The sequence below is a fragment of the Pholis gunnellus genome, assembly GCF_910591455.1.
Source record: "Pholis gunnellus genome assembly, chromosome: 9".
In the NCBI taxonomy this organism is placed as follows: domain Eukaryota; kingdom Metazoa; phylum Chordata; class Actinopteri; order Perciformes; family Pholidae; genus Pholis; species Pholis gunnellus.
Genome location: NC_136535.1, coordinates 1,576,231 through 1,592,804, shown reverse-complemented (window position 1 = coordinate 1,592,804; position 16,574 = coordinate 1,576,231). Strand labels below are relative to the sequence as shown.

Below are 16,574 nucleotides of genomic sequence, written 5' to 3'. Positions count from 1 at the left end.
GTACAGTGTTGCATGCAGGGCTTTGACTTGCATTTTTACAATGTTGTATAAGCATTCTACTTCCACTGAAATGAATCCCTTTCAACTGCCCTGAATAGTAGGAAGAAAAAAAACGTGCAAAAATAATTTATGCTTTTTCGAGAATATTCAGTGTATCAATATTCAAAACGCACATTTAGTAGTTAAATTATGAGTTTTTAATTCAGTATGTCCCAAACTTTGAGCTTCATTTGCTTTCGTGTGTTCCATTGGCCAACGCTAGGAGCTGTCCCTAGTGCTGAATGCACTGCCCTGAAGAGGAGGCTCCCAGCACAGAGCGCAGAGCGGGGCAGCAGCAGCAGCAGCAGCAGCAGCAGCAGCAGCAGCTCTACGGTCTACAGGCTTCAGTCAGTGGACACATACAGTCTCGGGTCTGTAGTCGTGGTGGCGGACCCAAACTAAAATCCGTCAAGGAGTAAATTCAGACAGCTGAGATACAGGAGCGCTTCATGTGTGCAGTCGGCGTTCGGCGGAGATCTTAGTGTTTCAGTCCGTCAGAAGAAAGTGTCGGACCCAAGGACGGTCACTACTACAAAGCTTGAGAAGCGCAAAACGTTGGGAAAACGTGATGAATGCGATCAGAGATTATTTTCCGCTCCTGCTTGTTGTGGCGGCGGTGACGGACATGGTCGCTAAAGGTAGGAATTGTCAAACATATTTAATCCCCGTTTTAGATGTTTGGAGTGTAGAGAGAAGCTTTTTAGCCTACTGCCTTGTTACTCCTGAATTACATGTTTTTTTTTATTGTGGCATTTTGTCTAATTTTCCGCCCGGGAAGCTTTCGGTTCTCCCCGCTTTCTTTTGTCAGTTCCTCCATGTGCTCCTACGGCTCACTCCACGGAAAACACTGTTACGAACACATGAACACTAACACAGATGTGCTATTTCCTGACATTTCAGTCAGATAATATACACAAAGCGGGTGTATGGTACTTATCCTAAAGTTATCAGTCAGAACCCATCCTATATAATGGGCATTACTGCCTCATAATAGTTAAACATTCTTATATGATTATTCCATAGTTTCGTTATATTAGCTCAACTTTTCATTTAAAAAAAAAAAAAAAAAAAACTCAAGCAGGCTGATAAAAATGTCATTTTCCAGCCTTAGAAAATAAAAACTAGAAGTCCTCCAAATGAATTCAGCCTATCTCCTGGTGCTCTAGTCACAATGGTAGAATGGCTGATAGTGTGTTTTTGCAGCCCCCTGCATTATTCATATCCCCTGACAAAATAGAGAAGAAGGCTACAAAACATGGGTGATGTTAGAGAGTTGTCTCTCTGGATAGTTGCAGCAATTTGAACAATCACTCTATAGTTTCATCGCTTTAAATTAAGTACCAGAGATTATTACTGTATTAATTCTCACACTGCGTAGTCTGTGTATCCCAAATTATTATCCCAATTGCATCCAAACTCCTCTTTCTATTAGATAGATGACAAGAGACTTGTGAAGGAAATAAGTTATTTGAAGACAAACTCTGCTCTGTCAGGCATCTTTTAATTGGATGTGCTGGTGTTGGACACAGCTGACACCAGCTGACTCCACAACCTTGTAATGCATGTTGTGATGGATGTTCACATGTGTTTGTGTATGCATAATCACCTGAAAAATGTGTTGACTAGTTATAAAGGCTTGATGATTTTAAAGTTAGGAGGTGAATTTCATAATAGAATATGTCATTATAGTGAGAAGGTGAACAGTTCCTCGGCCACACAACGAGTTGAATGATGAGGCTTGGTCATGCTGTTACCACCATGCCTACACACACACACACACACACACACACACACACACACACACACACACACACACACAAACAAATACAAAAGGTCCTGTGTCGTAATTCAATACTACATACTAATGCAAAGCAGATTGGGGGCTGTAGTTCGTTCCCAAAGCGAATCAATGTTATTTCCAAGTAGGTTCGCACATAAAGGGGATTTGTCTTGGTGTCTTGGAGACATAATATAAAGTAAAAAAACATTTACAAAAGCCAATATGAAAAAATATGAGAAATATAAGAAACATAAAATATATGTATTTCTAAAGGGAGAGAGCTTTACAGTTTGTGCAGGAATGTGCAAAAGTATTGAAAGGAGGACGTACAGAAGTTCACATGAGCTTAAGAATATGTGCATGTGGGAAGATAGTAAAGATGTGCATTAATGTAACGCATATGAGATATAGACAGTGACGGTAAAATCACTGGGAGACAGACCAACGAGATACATACAGAGAAAAACATTCAACAACTTCTTTATTCATCTTTTATTATAGTTTGTAACGATTGCTAACACACTAAAATAACACATATTATATTAGCACAATTATTGAGACACTCAGAGAGCAAAACCTCAGCTCAAGTCCCTAAAACTCTAAACACATTTTCTGCTTTGCATCCAAATTGCACTACATGGCATTTCTTGCAAAACACTGCACAACGTTCTCTGAATAAGACACACGAATCTGACACACTTCAAAACACCTGCTTGATTGTCGACTGATCAATCAGGATGTAAGCTCTATAAAAACCACAGGTTTTATATCTATATATACATATACAGTATATATCTTTACAAAAACCCTGTAAACTCTTGCATTTCATTTGATTATTTATCTATTTAGTAATTTTGTTGTATTAAAATAACACTGAAAATACAATATGTATTCTGTAATATAGTTAAAATATGTATGCGCACGGCATGATCGAAAAGGACCCCAGAGTAGAAAAATAATGGTGCTCTCTCATTAGACACCCACTACAAAGGATCTATAAGCTTTATTTATCATTATAGTTCTGAGCTATACATAAGAACAAGTTTAGGGTTGACCAGTTGTGAAAAACGTCTCCGGTCAGTGAGCCATTAATAGTCAAGTCATTAATAATGGGATGCTAAGCAAACAGCAAAAGGCAATAAGTAATGAGTGTATGTGTTTGTTACAAAGTCATCAATAATGGTTGTTACAATAAAGGACCCAGTCTGAAGGGGTAAACGTAGAAGCCCCTTCTTCAGAAGGTCAGAGGTCAAACGGTTCATCGGAGCGCTCTCCCTGATGAACTATATTATAATTCAAGCAAGTCCTACTGTGGAGGACAAAAAACAACCAAAACCTGACAACACTGAACTTGTTTTATATTAAAGGATAGGTGACTGCGAACGTCGAAACACTTTTTGTCTGCTTTAATTGTTCCTGCTCTTCATACTGTTTGATCTCTGACCTTCTGAAAAAGGACCGTTAGGAGTTCCCTTTCTAATGCACTTCCAATGTAAGTGAAGGGGACAAACTCAGCAGTCCTCCTTCTGTGCAAACATACTGTATATCCTAAAGTGTAGCTGACGTTAATATGAGGCTTCCTGACTGATATAAATCATGTAAATATTTTCAGTTATCATTTCTTACTATAATACACACGCTTTGTGTTATTGTGCATCCACCGAAGATCGGCAAGTATTTTTAATTTACATTTTAATAACTCAGCTAAAAAGCATTAATACATGATTTATTATTATTGGAAAGTTGGTCCAAAAAATTGTTACATTTTTGTAAATTAAATAACAAACATAGATGATCTGGCAAAACTGTGCATACATTAACATTATTCATTACCAGGCCTAGCACTGGCCATCGTGAGACTGCATGAGCTTTCGACACGAATGCTATGAAGTCAAATAGCATTATCTTCCACAATGTATGATCCACAAACTGAGTGAAATATTCATAACCCTGATTTGACACTGTTTTTTTTTTATTGCTTTACTGTTTCATCCAGTTAAAACACATATCTGCCTTATGTATCATTTTGTACCCTGCAGTTAAGTACTTTATTTTTGCACCTGAGTATCACTATGTGCATGAATGGTGTGTGCACACTTGGTCCCCCTTGTGTATCATTTTAGACACATTTGCACATAACTCAGCCTGACCATGTTTGGTTTTATAGGAACCGTTGGGGGACTGTAACAATAGAGTTGTGGCTTTGAACAATGCTTGGCTGCATAACTTGGCTGTGTACCAATCTACCTACTAGTGGGTGTGACATGATTGAAGAGTTAAAGACTTGCATTTTTCACATATTATTTCAACATCAGACCCTCTGTTTTAGTAATGCACATGCAGCAGATTGTAAAGTATCTGATCTATTCCCTGACCAGGTTGTGTGCATGTGCAGTAAGTCTTCGCCAATGTCCATCCATCACCAGCACTGTTGAGATTAATCAACTTTATGAGATGCTGTTCTTTCTCTAATAGACAAGTATCACCCAAGGCAAGTGATACTTTACATTACCAATGGCCGTCCTTCCCCCCGCCCCCTGATTAGCCTGTAATCAGCGGTGCCAGGACCCTGCAGCTTCTTCATCTGGCTGCTTCTTCTTGCTATGATCCTGATTCAAAGCTCCACACTGTCACTGATGCACAAAAGTGTGTTCTTTCAGACCTTCACTCGCATACAATGCCTACAGTAGTAAATGGAGTATCTTTGGGGAAGCAGAATCGCAGAGGTTAGCGAGACTGTCCTTCTTTGAATCACTGCTGGCTTCAGGGGGGATGGTGTGTAGCTGACCTTGACCTCTGACCTCTCTTGAAGGCGTTCCCACGCAGGGATATGTTGAAAACATATCTGGTTTAGTGCATGTTTTATTCCAATTATTCCAAATGTACCATCTTCCAAAGCATGTCATACAGTGTTTCCCATTTTGAATGGTTTTCCCTGCTCTCCAGGCAGCCAATTGTTTCCATTCATTTCTAAATTAATGAAATTCAGTGCAATCAGGGTGAAGCGATGTAAATGAAAGTATTACATCGTATCTTAAAGAGGATTGTGTGCAGCAACGTTATTTGTGGTTTAAACCACTTGGTTCAGCTCTATTCCTCTTTTTACATCATAGTTGGGCAGTAAAATCATGTGACAGGATTGTGATTATTGGGCTCGTAGCTCATATCTGTGCCTCTATTATTTTGGAGTGAGTGGGTGCGTTTGCTCAAAAGATTTTGCTTAGTGGCGCTTCACCTGGCTGCTTTGAATAATCGTAATGGTCTATGGACATGATTAAAATGTCCACATTCTGTGTTTTGGAGAATGCCATGGGTAATGTCGTAACCCGGCTCCCAAGCTATGACAAATATGGAAGGACACAAGGGAGGATGGGATTTAAAGGTATTTATGATAACAAAGTAAAGAACGGCTACCAATTGTGAAGTGTGTCAGTCAGTAACATCAGTAATGTAATGAGAATGCGTGCGTGATGAAGTGGTCAGCGGAAGTAAAAGACCAAATCCAAAGTTCAAACGGGCAGCACTGGCAGAGATGAGTTCATGTGCGCAGAAGAGCAACACTGGAGTAGGGCTGTTATTCCTCGGAGCTCCAGGACCAGGTGCTCTGCATCCAGTAATCTGCCACAACCGCGATTTGGTGACTCCTTACGGGGACGGATAAGTGGCAAAACCGTGCTTGGACATTCACATCAAGTATAATTAGCTCCATTCAGGCTCATCCCCTAGGGACACGCTTTTCCTCTCCTGCTCGTTGGACATGGCATCTTCCTTGTCCTAAGATGTACAATCTACCTACAAACAAGCTGGTGATTTTTGCTGATTCTCTAAAACGTCGACACGGATGGAGGCCATCCGTGGGTTTTGGGGGGTTCTGTCAAGGCCAGTGGTTTGCTAGACACAAAGGGTCTAGCCTTAAAATGTGTACGGTAAGTCATGCATATTACTGGTGGTGGTGTCATGTTGACGTTGATTCTGGCATTATTGGCGTGTCATTTCATTTGTCTAATAGCGTTATCTCAATCATGCAAAATCTTCTTTATATTATCTCTAAAGCTACCTCTCTCATTCTATTGTTCAAGTGGATCTTCGCGCATCACGGTATAATGCCATTGCAGTCAAGTCTGTTGGACTCGCACTATTCTGGTCTAATGTAAATCCTGTTCTCCAGTTTCTGATCTGACATGACCGTTTGCTCAATTCCCATGTGAATGTGACCTGGCTTAACGTGACGTTTTCTCATTTCCTAGGGGTACGTGACCTGGCTGGTAACTTATAGCTTAAACACTCCAAATGCAGAGGTGCTTGCACAGTGGTTGTGGCTTAGATAGACTCTGGGTTTTGCCCTTTCAAATCCATGCTTAAGTTCCTCCGGTTAAGACCTATTAGTTGCTCCACTATTCTTACCCCAGGTAACGTTCCTTTATCTAAAACGTGGTTAACTAGCATTTGGAGGTTATCCTCACTAGAATCAACTCAGGGCAATCTGTTAGGATAGAGCTGCTACTTCGGCAGCTAACCAAGGCATCTCCGCTACAACCCTAAAATGGGACATTGGTCCTCCTCTGCCTTCACATCCTACATCCGCCCCGACCTCAACACCATACTCTGAAGTCAAAGATCATTGAAGCCTTAAAAATCTGGTAAGGAATGCATATAACTGGTGGTGGTGCCATGTTCACGTCGATTGTTGTATTATTGGTGGGTCACATTATTATTATATCATAGCAGGGGATAGCATTATATCCTTCTTGAAATGTTCCTTATAATAAAACTAAAGGTATGTATCACATTCTATTGTGCAAATGGATATCCTATCATCCCTGTATAATACTGTGCTCTCCCGGCTCTGTGTTTACCTTACTCCATGTCTCTGGTGTAACTCGACCGTGTTCTCCATCTGACTGGTCTAGCACTGTTTCTCAATCTCCTGGTCTCACGTGACCTGGCTTAACGTGTCTGTTTCCTGGTCTAACGGGACCGTTTTCCATTCCCTAAAAGAAAGAAAGGGTCTGAGGTGCCCTATTTCTAATTTCCTGGTCCAAATGATGTGAAACCTGTCAAAGATTGACATACTTTCTAATTTCCTGGGCAGGTCAACCCGGTCTAGTTGTCCTGAGGCAGTGAGACCCCCAACTATGCTGTTCTGCGTTCTCACATGAACCCTACTATTCTGTTCCGCGGTCTAAATGTGACCCCCGACTATCCTTGTCTGCGGTTTAAACATGACCTAACCTATATTGACCCTCACCTATATCCCGTCCTGTGCTTGGACCCTCCGCAGGGCTGACCCCTCTATATATTTTGGGATCTGTTGAAATCCTACCATACTTCACTATGGGCTATCTAGACCCGCACTATCCTGTTTCTGCGGTCTATCGAGACCCTGTCTCCTAGTCTGCAGTCCCTCGTGACATTCCTCTATCCTTTGCTTTGATTAACCCTGACCTCTTACCTCTGGTCTAACATCAACTCATTCACGTTCTACCCTTACATTTTCTCTCGTGACTAATTTTCTATTTTCTTAGGAAATTCACCACAGCAGTAGGTAAGGTATTTATTTATTCATATAAATACATTTCGTTTGGGGGATTATGCCTATTGGACCTCGGTATCCCTACCCTCGGTGATGTTACTTCAGGATGGAGTCCAATCGCCAAAGACTTTGCACTTTTCATATTTGATGCATGTATAATAAATCATTGTTAAATTATAAAACAAGTTTCTCCTGATTGAAATGACGGGAGCAAAGAAAGACATCAGGTGACGTAATATAAACAGTGTCGCAGTCCATGTAAGGTCAGGGGGGTTAGATGGGTCAAACAAACACAGGACCGACCATTCATATCCCATGGTAAACCAAAAGTCAACCCGTCGAGTTACTTTAACTTTTATTTCAACTTACGTAAGAAGCGTACTTATTTGAACCAAAACTAAAATATTTTCCTTAACTTAACCAAGTTTTGTTTAAATTCACAACTCCCATTTTCACTTTCACAAAGTGAAATAGTTAAATTCTGAAGCATTAAAGTGGTGATTACCACTGACAACAGCCATTCAATCGGCTGATAGCATTTTAAATGGGTGGTCAAATAGTTTTGGGTAGTTTAATGAAACACAAGTGCTCCATGTAAGCACGATATCAAATAAACTAGTGACTATTAATTCCTAAAGCCTAAAAAAAACACAGTAATTACATTACATTACATTACATTACAGTCATTTAGCAGACGCTTTTATCCAAAGCGACTTACAAGAAGTGTATTCAACATCGGTATTCAAGAGAACTACTAGTCACCAGAAGTCATAAGTGCATCTCCTTTGCTAAACAAGTATCTAAGAGCATAAACCAGAGCAAACGTACAGTGCAGAAACAAACATACAATAAGTGCAACGAACTAATACGATTACAATAAGTGCAATAAGCTAATACGTATAAAATAAGTGCTAAGTGGAAGGCTCAGGGTAGTACTTCTTGAAGAGGTGAGTTTTCAGCCTGCGCCGAAAGAGGGGCAGCGACTCCGCTGTCCTGACGTCAGTGGGAAGTTCATTCCACCACTGTGGGGCCAGGACAGAAAACAGCCGTGACCGGGTCGATCGGCCGCAGGGACCTCTGAGCGACGGGGGAACCAGTCGCCCTGATGCAGCAGAGCGAAGTGGTCGGGCGGGGGTGTAGGGCTTCACCATGGCCTGGAGATAGGAAGGAGCTGTACCTTTCACTGCCCTGTAGGCTAGCACCAGAGTCTTAAACTGGATGCGAGCTCTTACAGGGAGCCAGTGTAGAGAACGAAGGGAAGTTGTGTGGGAGAACTTGGGGCGCTCGAACACCAGACGAGCTGCAGCTTTCTGGACAAGCTCCAGCGGTCTGATGGCCGACGCCGGGGCTCCGGCAAGTAGAGAGTTGCAGTCGTCCAGGCGGGAGATGACAAGAGCCTGGATCAGCACCTGCGCCGTCTCCTCAGTGAGGAAGGGGCGAATCCTCCTGATGTTGTAGAGCAGGAATCTACAGGAGCGTGTAACCGATGAGATATTTGCTGAGATCGACAGTTGGTCATCCAGGGTCACACCCAGGTTCCTCGCAGTCCGAGTTGGCCTCACCACGGTATTGTCCATGGTGATGGACAGGTCTCGGTGCGGGCAACCCTTTCCTGGGAGGAACAGTAGCTCGGTTTTGTCGAGGTTGAGCTTGAGGTGGTGTGTTGTCATCCACTTCGAGATGTCAGCCAAGCACGCAGCTATGTGTGCCTCCACTTGAGTGTCACCAGGAGGAAATGACAAGACCAGTTGGGTGTCATCGGCATAACAATGGTAAGAAAAGTCATGTGAGCGAATAACAGAACCCAGAGATGTTGTGTAGAGCGAGAAGAGAAGGGGGCCCAGGACTGAACCTTGTAGAACCCCCGTAGTCAGCAAGCGTGGTTCCGACACGGTCCCCCTCCATGTCACCTGGTAGGATCGACCTGTCAGGTAGGATGCAAACAGGGAGAGTGCAGAGCCTGAGACGCCCATCCCCTTGAGGGTGGAGAGGTAATAATAATAATAATAATAATAATATAATGTAATATAATGATACAGGACTTGCAACAAGGTCCTTAATATTTCAGTTGTTTAAATGGTTTAGTAGTACATATTTGGGGAAAAAAGACGCTTTTATTAATTAATCCCTGTTAAGTCACATTCATCTGGAATCCAGGAGCAATTGTTAATCTTGTCCAGTTGGTACTCCAGCCTTGTGGCTAAAACATGTAAAATAATTGGTTTGGACCTTTTTTAACATTTGGAATTTAATTGACAATGTAAACTTGTCGTTAACACATTGATATTACTGAAGAACAGCACTTACTCACGCTATACACAAGTAACTCTATAGCACTTGTAAGCATTGCTATTACAGTGATGATTAGATCACTAGGCAGACAGTATCAGTAGGTGACGATTCAGGTTTTGGCCAGTATGAGCTCAGCTCAGATCCATGAGTGATCAGCCCTGCTTCTCCTGAACACTGTACCCTCACTACTACACTCACTGCTGATTGCTGCTCTGTTATACATCAGTTCAGCTCTCTCTGCTGAGTTACAGCAGTCCGTGCTGTCTGAGAGCAGGCATGGAGCAACACTGCGAGTTATGGTGGAACTGAAATAGGAGCTGTTTTGATGATGTCCCTGAGGTTTAGGGGTCAGGTACTCTGTCCTTTTTCCTACAGATTACTGCCCAGATAAATACGTTGGCCCTGGCTGACCCAGAGCAAGTGATGCCCCCGGAGTCCCACCCTCGGGGCCTGCTTGCATTGCTACGGCCTGTCATTGTCAGCGCTCTGCTGGGAGAGCTGCCTCAAACTAATGGCTGCTGCAAGGCTGACTGGGCTAAAGGGGCTATATTTTAGGCCAACAACAGCAACAACTCCATACACACGTCACAGCCTTCAGATTCTAGAGGAAGGGGCTGCTCAGTGCTGCTGGCCACAGTAAGGATTGTAATCTTAAACTAGAGACCATCTTGTGAGAACCCCAAGAACACACGCATTGATTTGTCTTTTTTAAAGCACAGCTTCTAATTACCAGTCGCAATGCTGGTATTGTTTTCACCTTGTGAGTCTGTGTGAGTCATCATTGCTAAATGTGTTCCTGAAGACACCTACTGTAGCAGGACCTACCACAGAGGATTGAGCACTTTGCCAGGTGTTTGTCTGTCTGTGAACAGATTTTGTCACCGTGATAGCATCACAAACTATGCAAGAAACAGTCCCAAAACTCAGTAGCTAAGATCAGATGAAGGTTAATTTGAAAGGATGGGAGTGGTCAGAGTAAGGGGGCCGGTTCCTCTGGTTTTGATAAGCCAATGCTAAATCAAGTGTCTTAAAGCTGCATTCTCTCTAGTGTCCAACCACTCCTCTGGTTGTATAGAAGTCTATGAGAAAATGACTACTTCTCTCTTGATTTATTACCTCAGTAAACATTGTAAACATGAGTTTATGGTCTCAATCTCTAGTTTCAAGTCTTCTTCAATACAGCATGATGTTCATTTAGTAAATGATGGTCCATTTAGAGTCAAATAGACCATAAAGCAGGGGATGCTTTTGGGCGGGGCTACCGTGTGATTGATACGTATACAGCGTCTCTACGCCACTCCTCCGCAGCCAAATATGGTCACTTTCATTCATTGGTTGTAAGAATCCAAGATGGCGACGGCCAAAATGTCAAACTCAAGGCTTCAAAAGGAGCCAAGCTAGTAGTTTCCTCTTGCTTAAAGTCGTTGTGCTAACAACATATTTCAGTCAAAATGCAGTTTTAGAGCTCTCTTCACACTGCTAAGAATGTGATTGGTGGTGAAATAATTTTTTTATGAATACAATATTTTGTCTAGAAATTGTAAAATTGAAAGATGGTTACTGTAAGTAAGCTACAGGAGTAGGGCTGGGGCGATTTATCGCCGCCATCGATTACTTCAATTTGCATAACGTGCATCAGCGAATCACAAGGATTGGCTGCGCGCGGTGAACGCATGCTTCCTCCGGAGAGCAAGCAGCAGATAAAAAAACTTGTCTCCCGGAGCACTTTGTAAAGACGGCAGTGAGACAGCACCGTGTCCTGTTTGCTGTTTCTTTCCACCAAAACATGAAATATTTGGATTATCAACATTTGGAATGTGTTTCTGTTTGACCATGCGCCATCGGACGTTGTTATTCAGCTGTTGACTTTAACAGACATTTATGAGTAGGAAAATGGCCTTAGCTAACGTTACAGACCCTTATTTCTCTTGACCCACACTAATACAAAATTACATTCACCTGTGACGATCAAAACAACGTGTTACTCTAGTGATGAAATCAATCCATGTCATAACTATTTTAAGTTATTAGTCATAAGTAAAAATTTGCATCTCAAGTAAGGGGTTGTCAAGTCAGCCATCTGTCAAACAGGGTCTATTATATTGTTACGTGTTTTGAAGAGAAGATGATTGAATCAGATATTGAAATACTAATTAGAATAATTGTTACATTAATCGGCGATTAAAAAAATGATGTTTCGACTAATCAATAAAAAAAGAATCATTAGGTGCAGCCCTACACAAGAGCTTTGAAAAAACAAACACCAGGAGGGCTAGTTGCTGATAGCCAGTGTTTTCATACACATTATTGTCATTATCTTCGCAGCAAAGATATAGCATTTGGAATTTGTATGATTTTTCCTTCTCAGAGTGTAAAATGATCATGTGACACTGTAACCCTGCTTTCAAACTAAAATAATCGAAGCGAGAACCAAACCTCTTACAACATTGGCTCATAGATATTAGTTGAATTCTGGTATGTGCTCATTAAAATGACAGGCAGAGTGAGAGCTAGCCCAAAGCAGTTTGAGCTTGTCAGTCACTCTGTGCTGGTATTGATCAGGTGTGGAATCTGAACGGACTTCATCAACTAGATGCTCCTCCTGGGGCCTGTCAGCAAGACCAATACGGTCATTATTTCTTTTGGCTTTGTTAGATCTTATTCAGGCCAGCTGTCTGTAGCAGCCACCGGAACACGACACTATTGGATATACCTTCTGTACTCTATGTACTTATCACATCTACTTTTCATCTACTTTGGTTTGTGACCAATAACTGCAAAATGAACTGTGTTTAGAAATAATTTGCAAATGTTACATGATAATCACAGAAATGCTAGCCTAATTATTGAAAGTAGCATGCTGATGTGAGCATTTAGTCCACGTACAGCCTCACAGAGTGCCTAGCTTGGCTGTAGACCGTTAGTCTTGTTCAGTCTTAGCGATATCAAGCTCTGCTTTTAAGCTTCAAACAGTTGGACATGTATGATGTTATATGAGTTTCTGTTTCAGTCAGAAGTCAACGATGTGTTCTATTGAGTATGGTAATACTGGGGTGTTTCATCTCAAAGGACTCCAACCTGAACCGACCCAATGCAGTTTGTCACTGTATTTTGTGATCCTACTCTGTGGTTTGTTCTCCCCATCTTGTTTGTGTTACCTTTTGTTTTTACAACTTGTGAGGCCTAAATGTGTGTGTTGGCTGAGCCACAAAAACTAAATAAATAACAACATGATCGGTGAAAAAAAAAGAAACGACTCAGCACTGCACTAGGCAGTGCTGAGTCTTTAACTCTTGGGCCCTTGCAGCTCTCCACACTGGCTTTTACTCTGTTTGAGGTATGACCACAACTGCACTCCCAGAAAAAAAGTGTGAAAATGTAATCGATTGTGAACTTAAAATCAAATGGAATCATGGATTTGGAGAATCGTGACACAATAGAATTTAGGCAAGTAATAATTATAAAGGAAATTAAAAAAAGCATTCGTTATTGACAAACAAATCGACATCCCTCCAAGTCTGCCATGTTTGCCCCAGGAACCTCCAAAACAGAGGAGCACCATCAAAGCAGAGGAGAAGCAGGTTGAAATCTGTGCTAAACATTTTATAATAATATTATATATTTTAATATTATATAATAATATAATAAAGATAACAATAATCATAATGTTGATAATAAATAGAAACAAATTATATTCCCTGTCTTATTTCAAAATACCTTTTGTGTGCTTTGTTACACTGTGACCCACGATAGAAAAATATTCAGCAGATCTCCCAACATTATCAGTCAGGAGTAAGATAAACTACAATGCTACGCTAACACTACTACACAGACACCTCCACGCTAGCTTGATTATCCATGGGAGTGGCTATGCAGTGAGTGTGTGCATCTTACTTTATTGATCAAGGGTGAACCCTGAGACAGTGTGTAACACTGATGCAGAAAGAGCACTCTACTGTTGATTCACTCGCGTTTGGCAGCTTGAAAAAGTGAAGGGCTCCACACTGACTTTTTGTTTCCAGACAGATAGAGCGTTTTTTTACATACATTTTTTGATTATTTTTCGGGCGACAGAATGGGCGCTACCATTAACACAAACTGTGAACTGTGCGCTACTTAATAGTCAACAGTAAAGTTTAAATAAATCAAGTACTGTAGAGTTTTCTGTTCAGATCCTGGTTTACTTCAGGTGGTAAAGTCATGTTGCTCCTCGTATACAGCCAACACCATTACAAAGAGAAAAAACGCTGATAATGTCAAGGGAGCTTTTCCGCTCCGAATTACATTTTTTTCAACTCGATGCGGTCAGGGCGCTCCTGTAAAAAGGCACTTAGCAACGCAAAAGTTGCGCACAAACCGTTCATCTCTCATATCAACAACTACAACAAGCTGCCCCAGGCTGCTAAAACATGCTCTGTCTGATCAGAGCTTTATAGATTCATTTTCATTCTATCGTCACACCCAGTACACCCTGCTGTAAGATTTGACCATGCGCACTCTTACATTGACCTAGAGTGCACATGGTTAATACAACAACTAATGAAGAGTTTATTTGCATCCAAAGGCTTGTTTGTGGATGTTTTTTTCTCACACTCTATTAGTGAGGATTAAAGTGGAGACAAGCTGCGGTGGTTGCTTCGCAGAAACTAGTCCTTGAACCGATAGTGCTGGAATTGTTTCACCAAGTCATTTACACAGCATATAATGGTAAATAAAAAAAACAGTTCGGCCACACAAGAGAACATTCCAATGTTAGAGTCCCTTTTATTAGCATTTAAGCTCGGTCTACTTAAACAATTTAGGCATTGGTGTCTGGGTGTGAGCTGCTAAAAGAGTCCCTCTATGTAGATTCAAAATGAAACTTGACATCATCTTTTCAATTGCTTGAAAAGATGATTTTTGCACAGTACTTTTTGCATCATCTTCAGATTAAAGTCATCACTGTGCCTCTCCTGTGATAAGCAACTCCACACACACACACGTGTACGCACTCTGTTCCCACCCCCTTCATCATCCCTGCCACGGCAGAAAAGCAATTTGTTCCTGGTGTCATTGATCTGATGCAATCAGCGCTGCTTCACGCTTCTGAATAAGGAAAAGAAAGCGGGAAAGGACACTGTGTTTAATTAAAAGACGCACTTTTGTGAATGTGACGATCATATAATTTGAGGTGGAGGATTGTATGTTCAACACCTGCTTTCCGATTACGGCTGATTAACCTATCCAAACTCGCCCGTTCGCTCTCATCAAGGGCTATTCAGGGTACCGAGGCTACGCTCTCATTCTAATTGTCTCCAAGCCTTTACCTCTTTGAAGCACTCAATTGGAAATGAGTGTTATCAAAATTCAGCGCTGCTCCCTCTCACAGGAAATGGTTGCGCTGGGTTCTTTACACACAGCTTCTAACACCTCCTGAGAGGAGCTGAGGGGGCGGAGGGGTGGAGCACTCTCATTTTCCCTTTTCTCCATCTATCCGCCTCTTTGCATAACAGTCCCTCTGAAGCGTGCGGCGTGCTTGTGAAGTGTTTACCCTCGTCTCTGTCAGTCAAAGCTGGTTTCCTGAAGGCTGCATTCATCTGCTTTACACTATCTCTGTCTCCTCCCCTGGTTGAGATTTCTCACGACAGAGCTGAGTTAAATTAGAGAGGATGCAAATGGGATCTGATGTGCTTGCAGTTGCACCTGCTTTATGTGTCACCATCACATCCCCTTTGAACATCGCTTCAGCTCTCTGGTGTATCGGTCTTTGAATAACACGCCGTGACGCCAATAGTCACAGAATGAGCTCAATGTCTCTCATTTGGTTCTACATCTGACAATAGAACATTCTCTAAATCTAATTCTGTTCAGTTACACTTAATTTTAACTTAATTCTCAGAATAATTCTGAGCTGCTGCATTGCGTAGCACAGTCTAATTGATAGCTGTCATGTTGCAGCTGCCACTCAACATCTCGCCTGGGGCACCTGGGGATATTTCTTGCAAATCAATGGCCAATCTAAGTTATGTTGGGCGTGATTCCTCGTCTCGGCCTAACCAGCTCTCTCACTACCTGCATGCTTCAGAATAATATTAATGAATCATGCAGCTCATTATGCATGTAACTGCCACTGATTGACTCAAGCTAGGGAGGATTCGTGGACAGTGGTCAGCAGGAGGTGACCAACAAATCACTATATATAAAATCATTCACTCTATTTAATATAACATCACTGAAACAGCCTGCCTTATAAAAAGTAAGATGTATTAAGTTAAACAGTTACTGTTGTAGCTGGCAAGGTTGGATTATAAACAGGGCACCACAAGCAGTGGCCCAGGGCCCTTTAGGCCCCAGGTTATCTATTCCTCTGTGGAAATTAGACCATTTATAGATTTATTTGGTAGTTTGCACCAATTGAGAACACGGAAGTGTACAAACATGGTAGCATCTCTGTGAGGCAGCGCCAAGACACAAGTTATTACAATTCATCCTCATTACCAAACATCATGGCAAATCCATCCAATAGGTGGAATAGGTGAAAATCAGACAAAACAAACAATTCCAACCTGCTGGTGGCATGAGAGGAAAAGTCAGAGGATCACCAAACTTGGTACGATTCATCGTCTGGGATCATGTATGTCTGTTCATTGGCATTAGCTATTTCATTGGATAACTGAAAACTTTGACCTGCAGGTGGCAAATGGACAGTAATAATTCACCAAAGTCAATGGAATTCACATCTTAGGACCAAGAATGTCTGTAGGGAACTTTATGGCAATCAATATGATTATTCCTCTGTTAATAACACTATGGAGGAGTTCTGGTGGCTCTGGTTAAGTTTTACTATGATTGGTCTTTATCAATTAAGTCTGTATTATTCTTTATGTACCATTTAAAATACTTCTAGAAAATAAATCAATTATAAATATGTTGGTGTTAAAATGTAATAAT

The 16,574-nt window shown here is 41.5% G+C and overlaps 1 protein-coding gene across 1 annotated transcript in view; it reads left to right on the top strand.

Moving 5' to 3' along the window:
* Positions 1–607: 607 nt before the first annotated feature.
* Positions 608–16,574, top strand: part of LOC306701114 (seizure protein 6 homolog) — a gene marked incomplete at both ends in the record, with an annotated part of 284,116 nt that continues 268,149 nt past the window's right edge. Inside the window, one exon of the mRNA XM_079166361.1 lies at positions 608–677. Within this exon, the coding sequence (XP_079022487.1) occupies positions 608–677 (70 nt within the window). The remainder of the gene's footprint in view (positions 678–16,574) is intronic.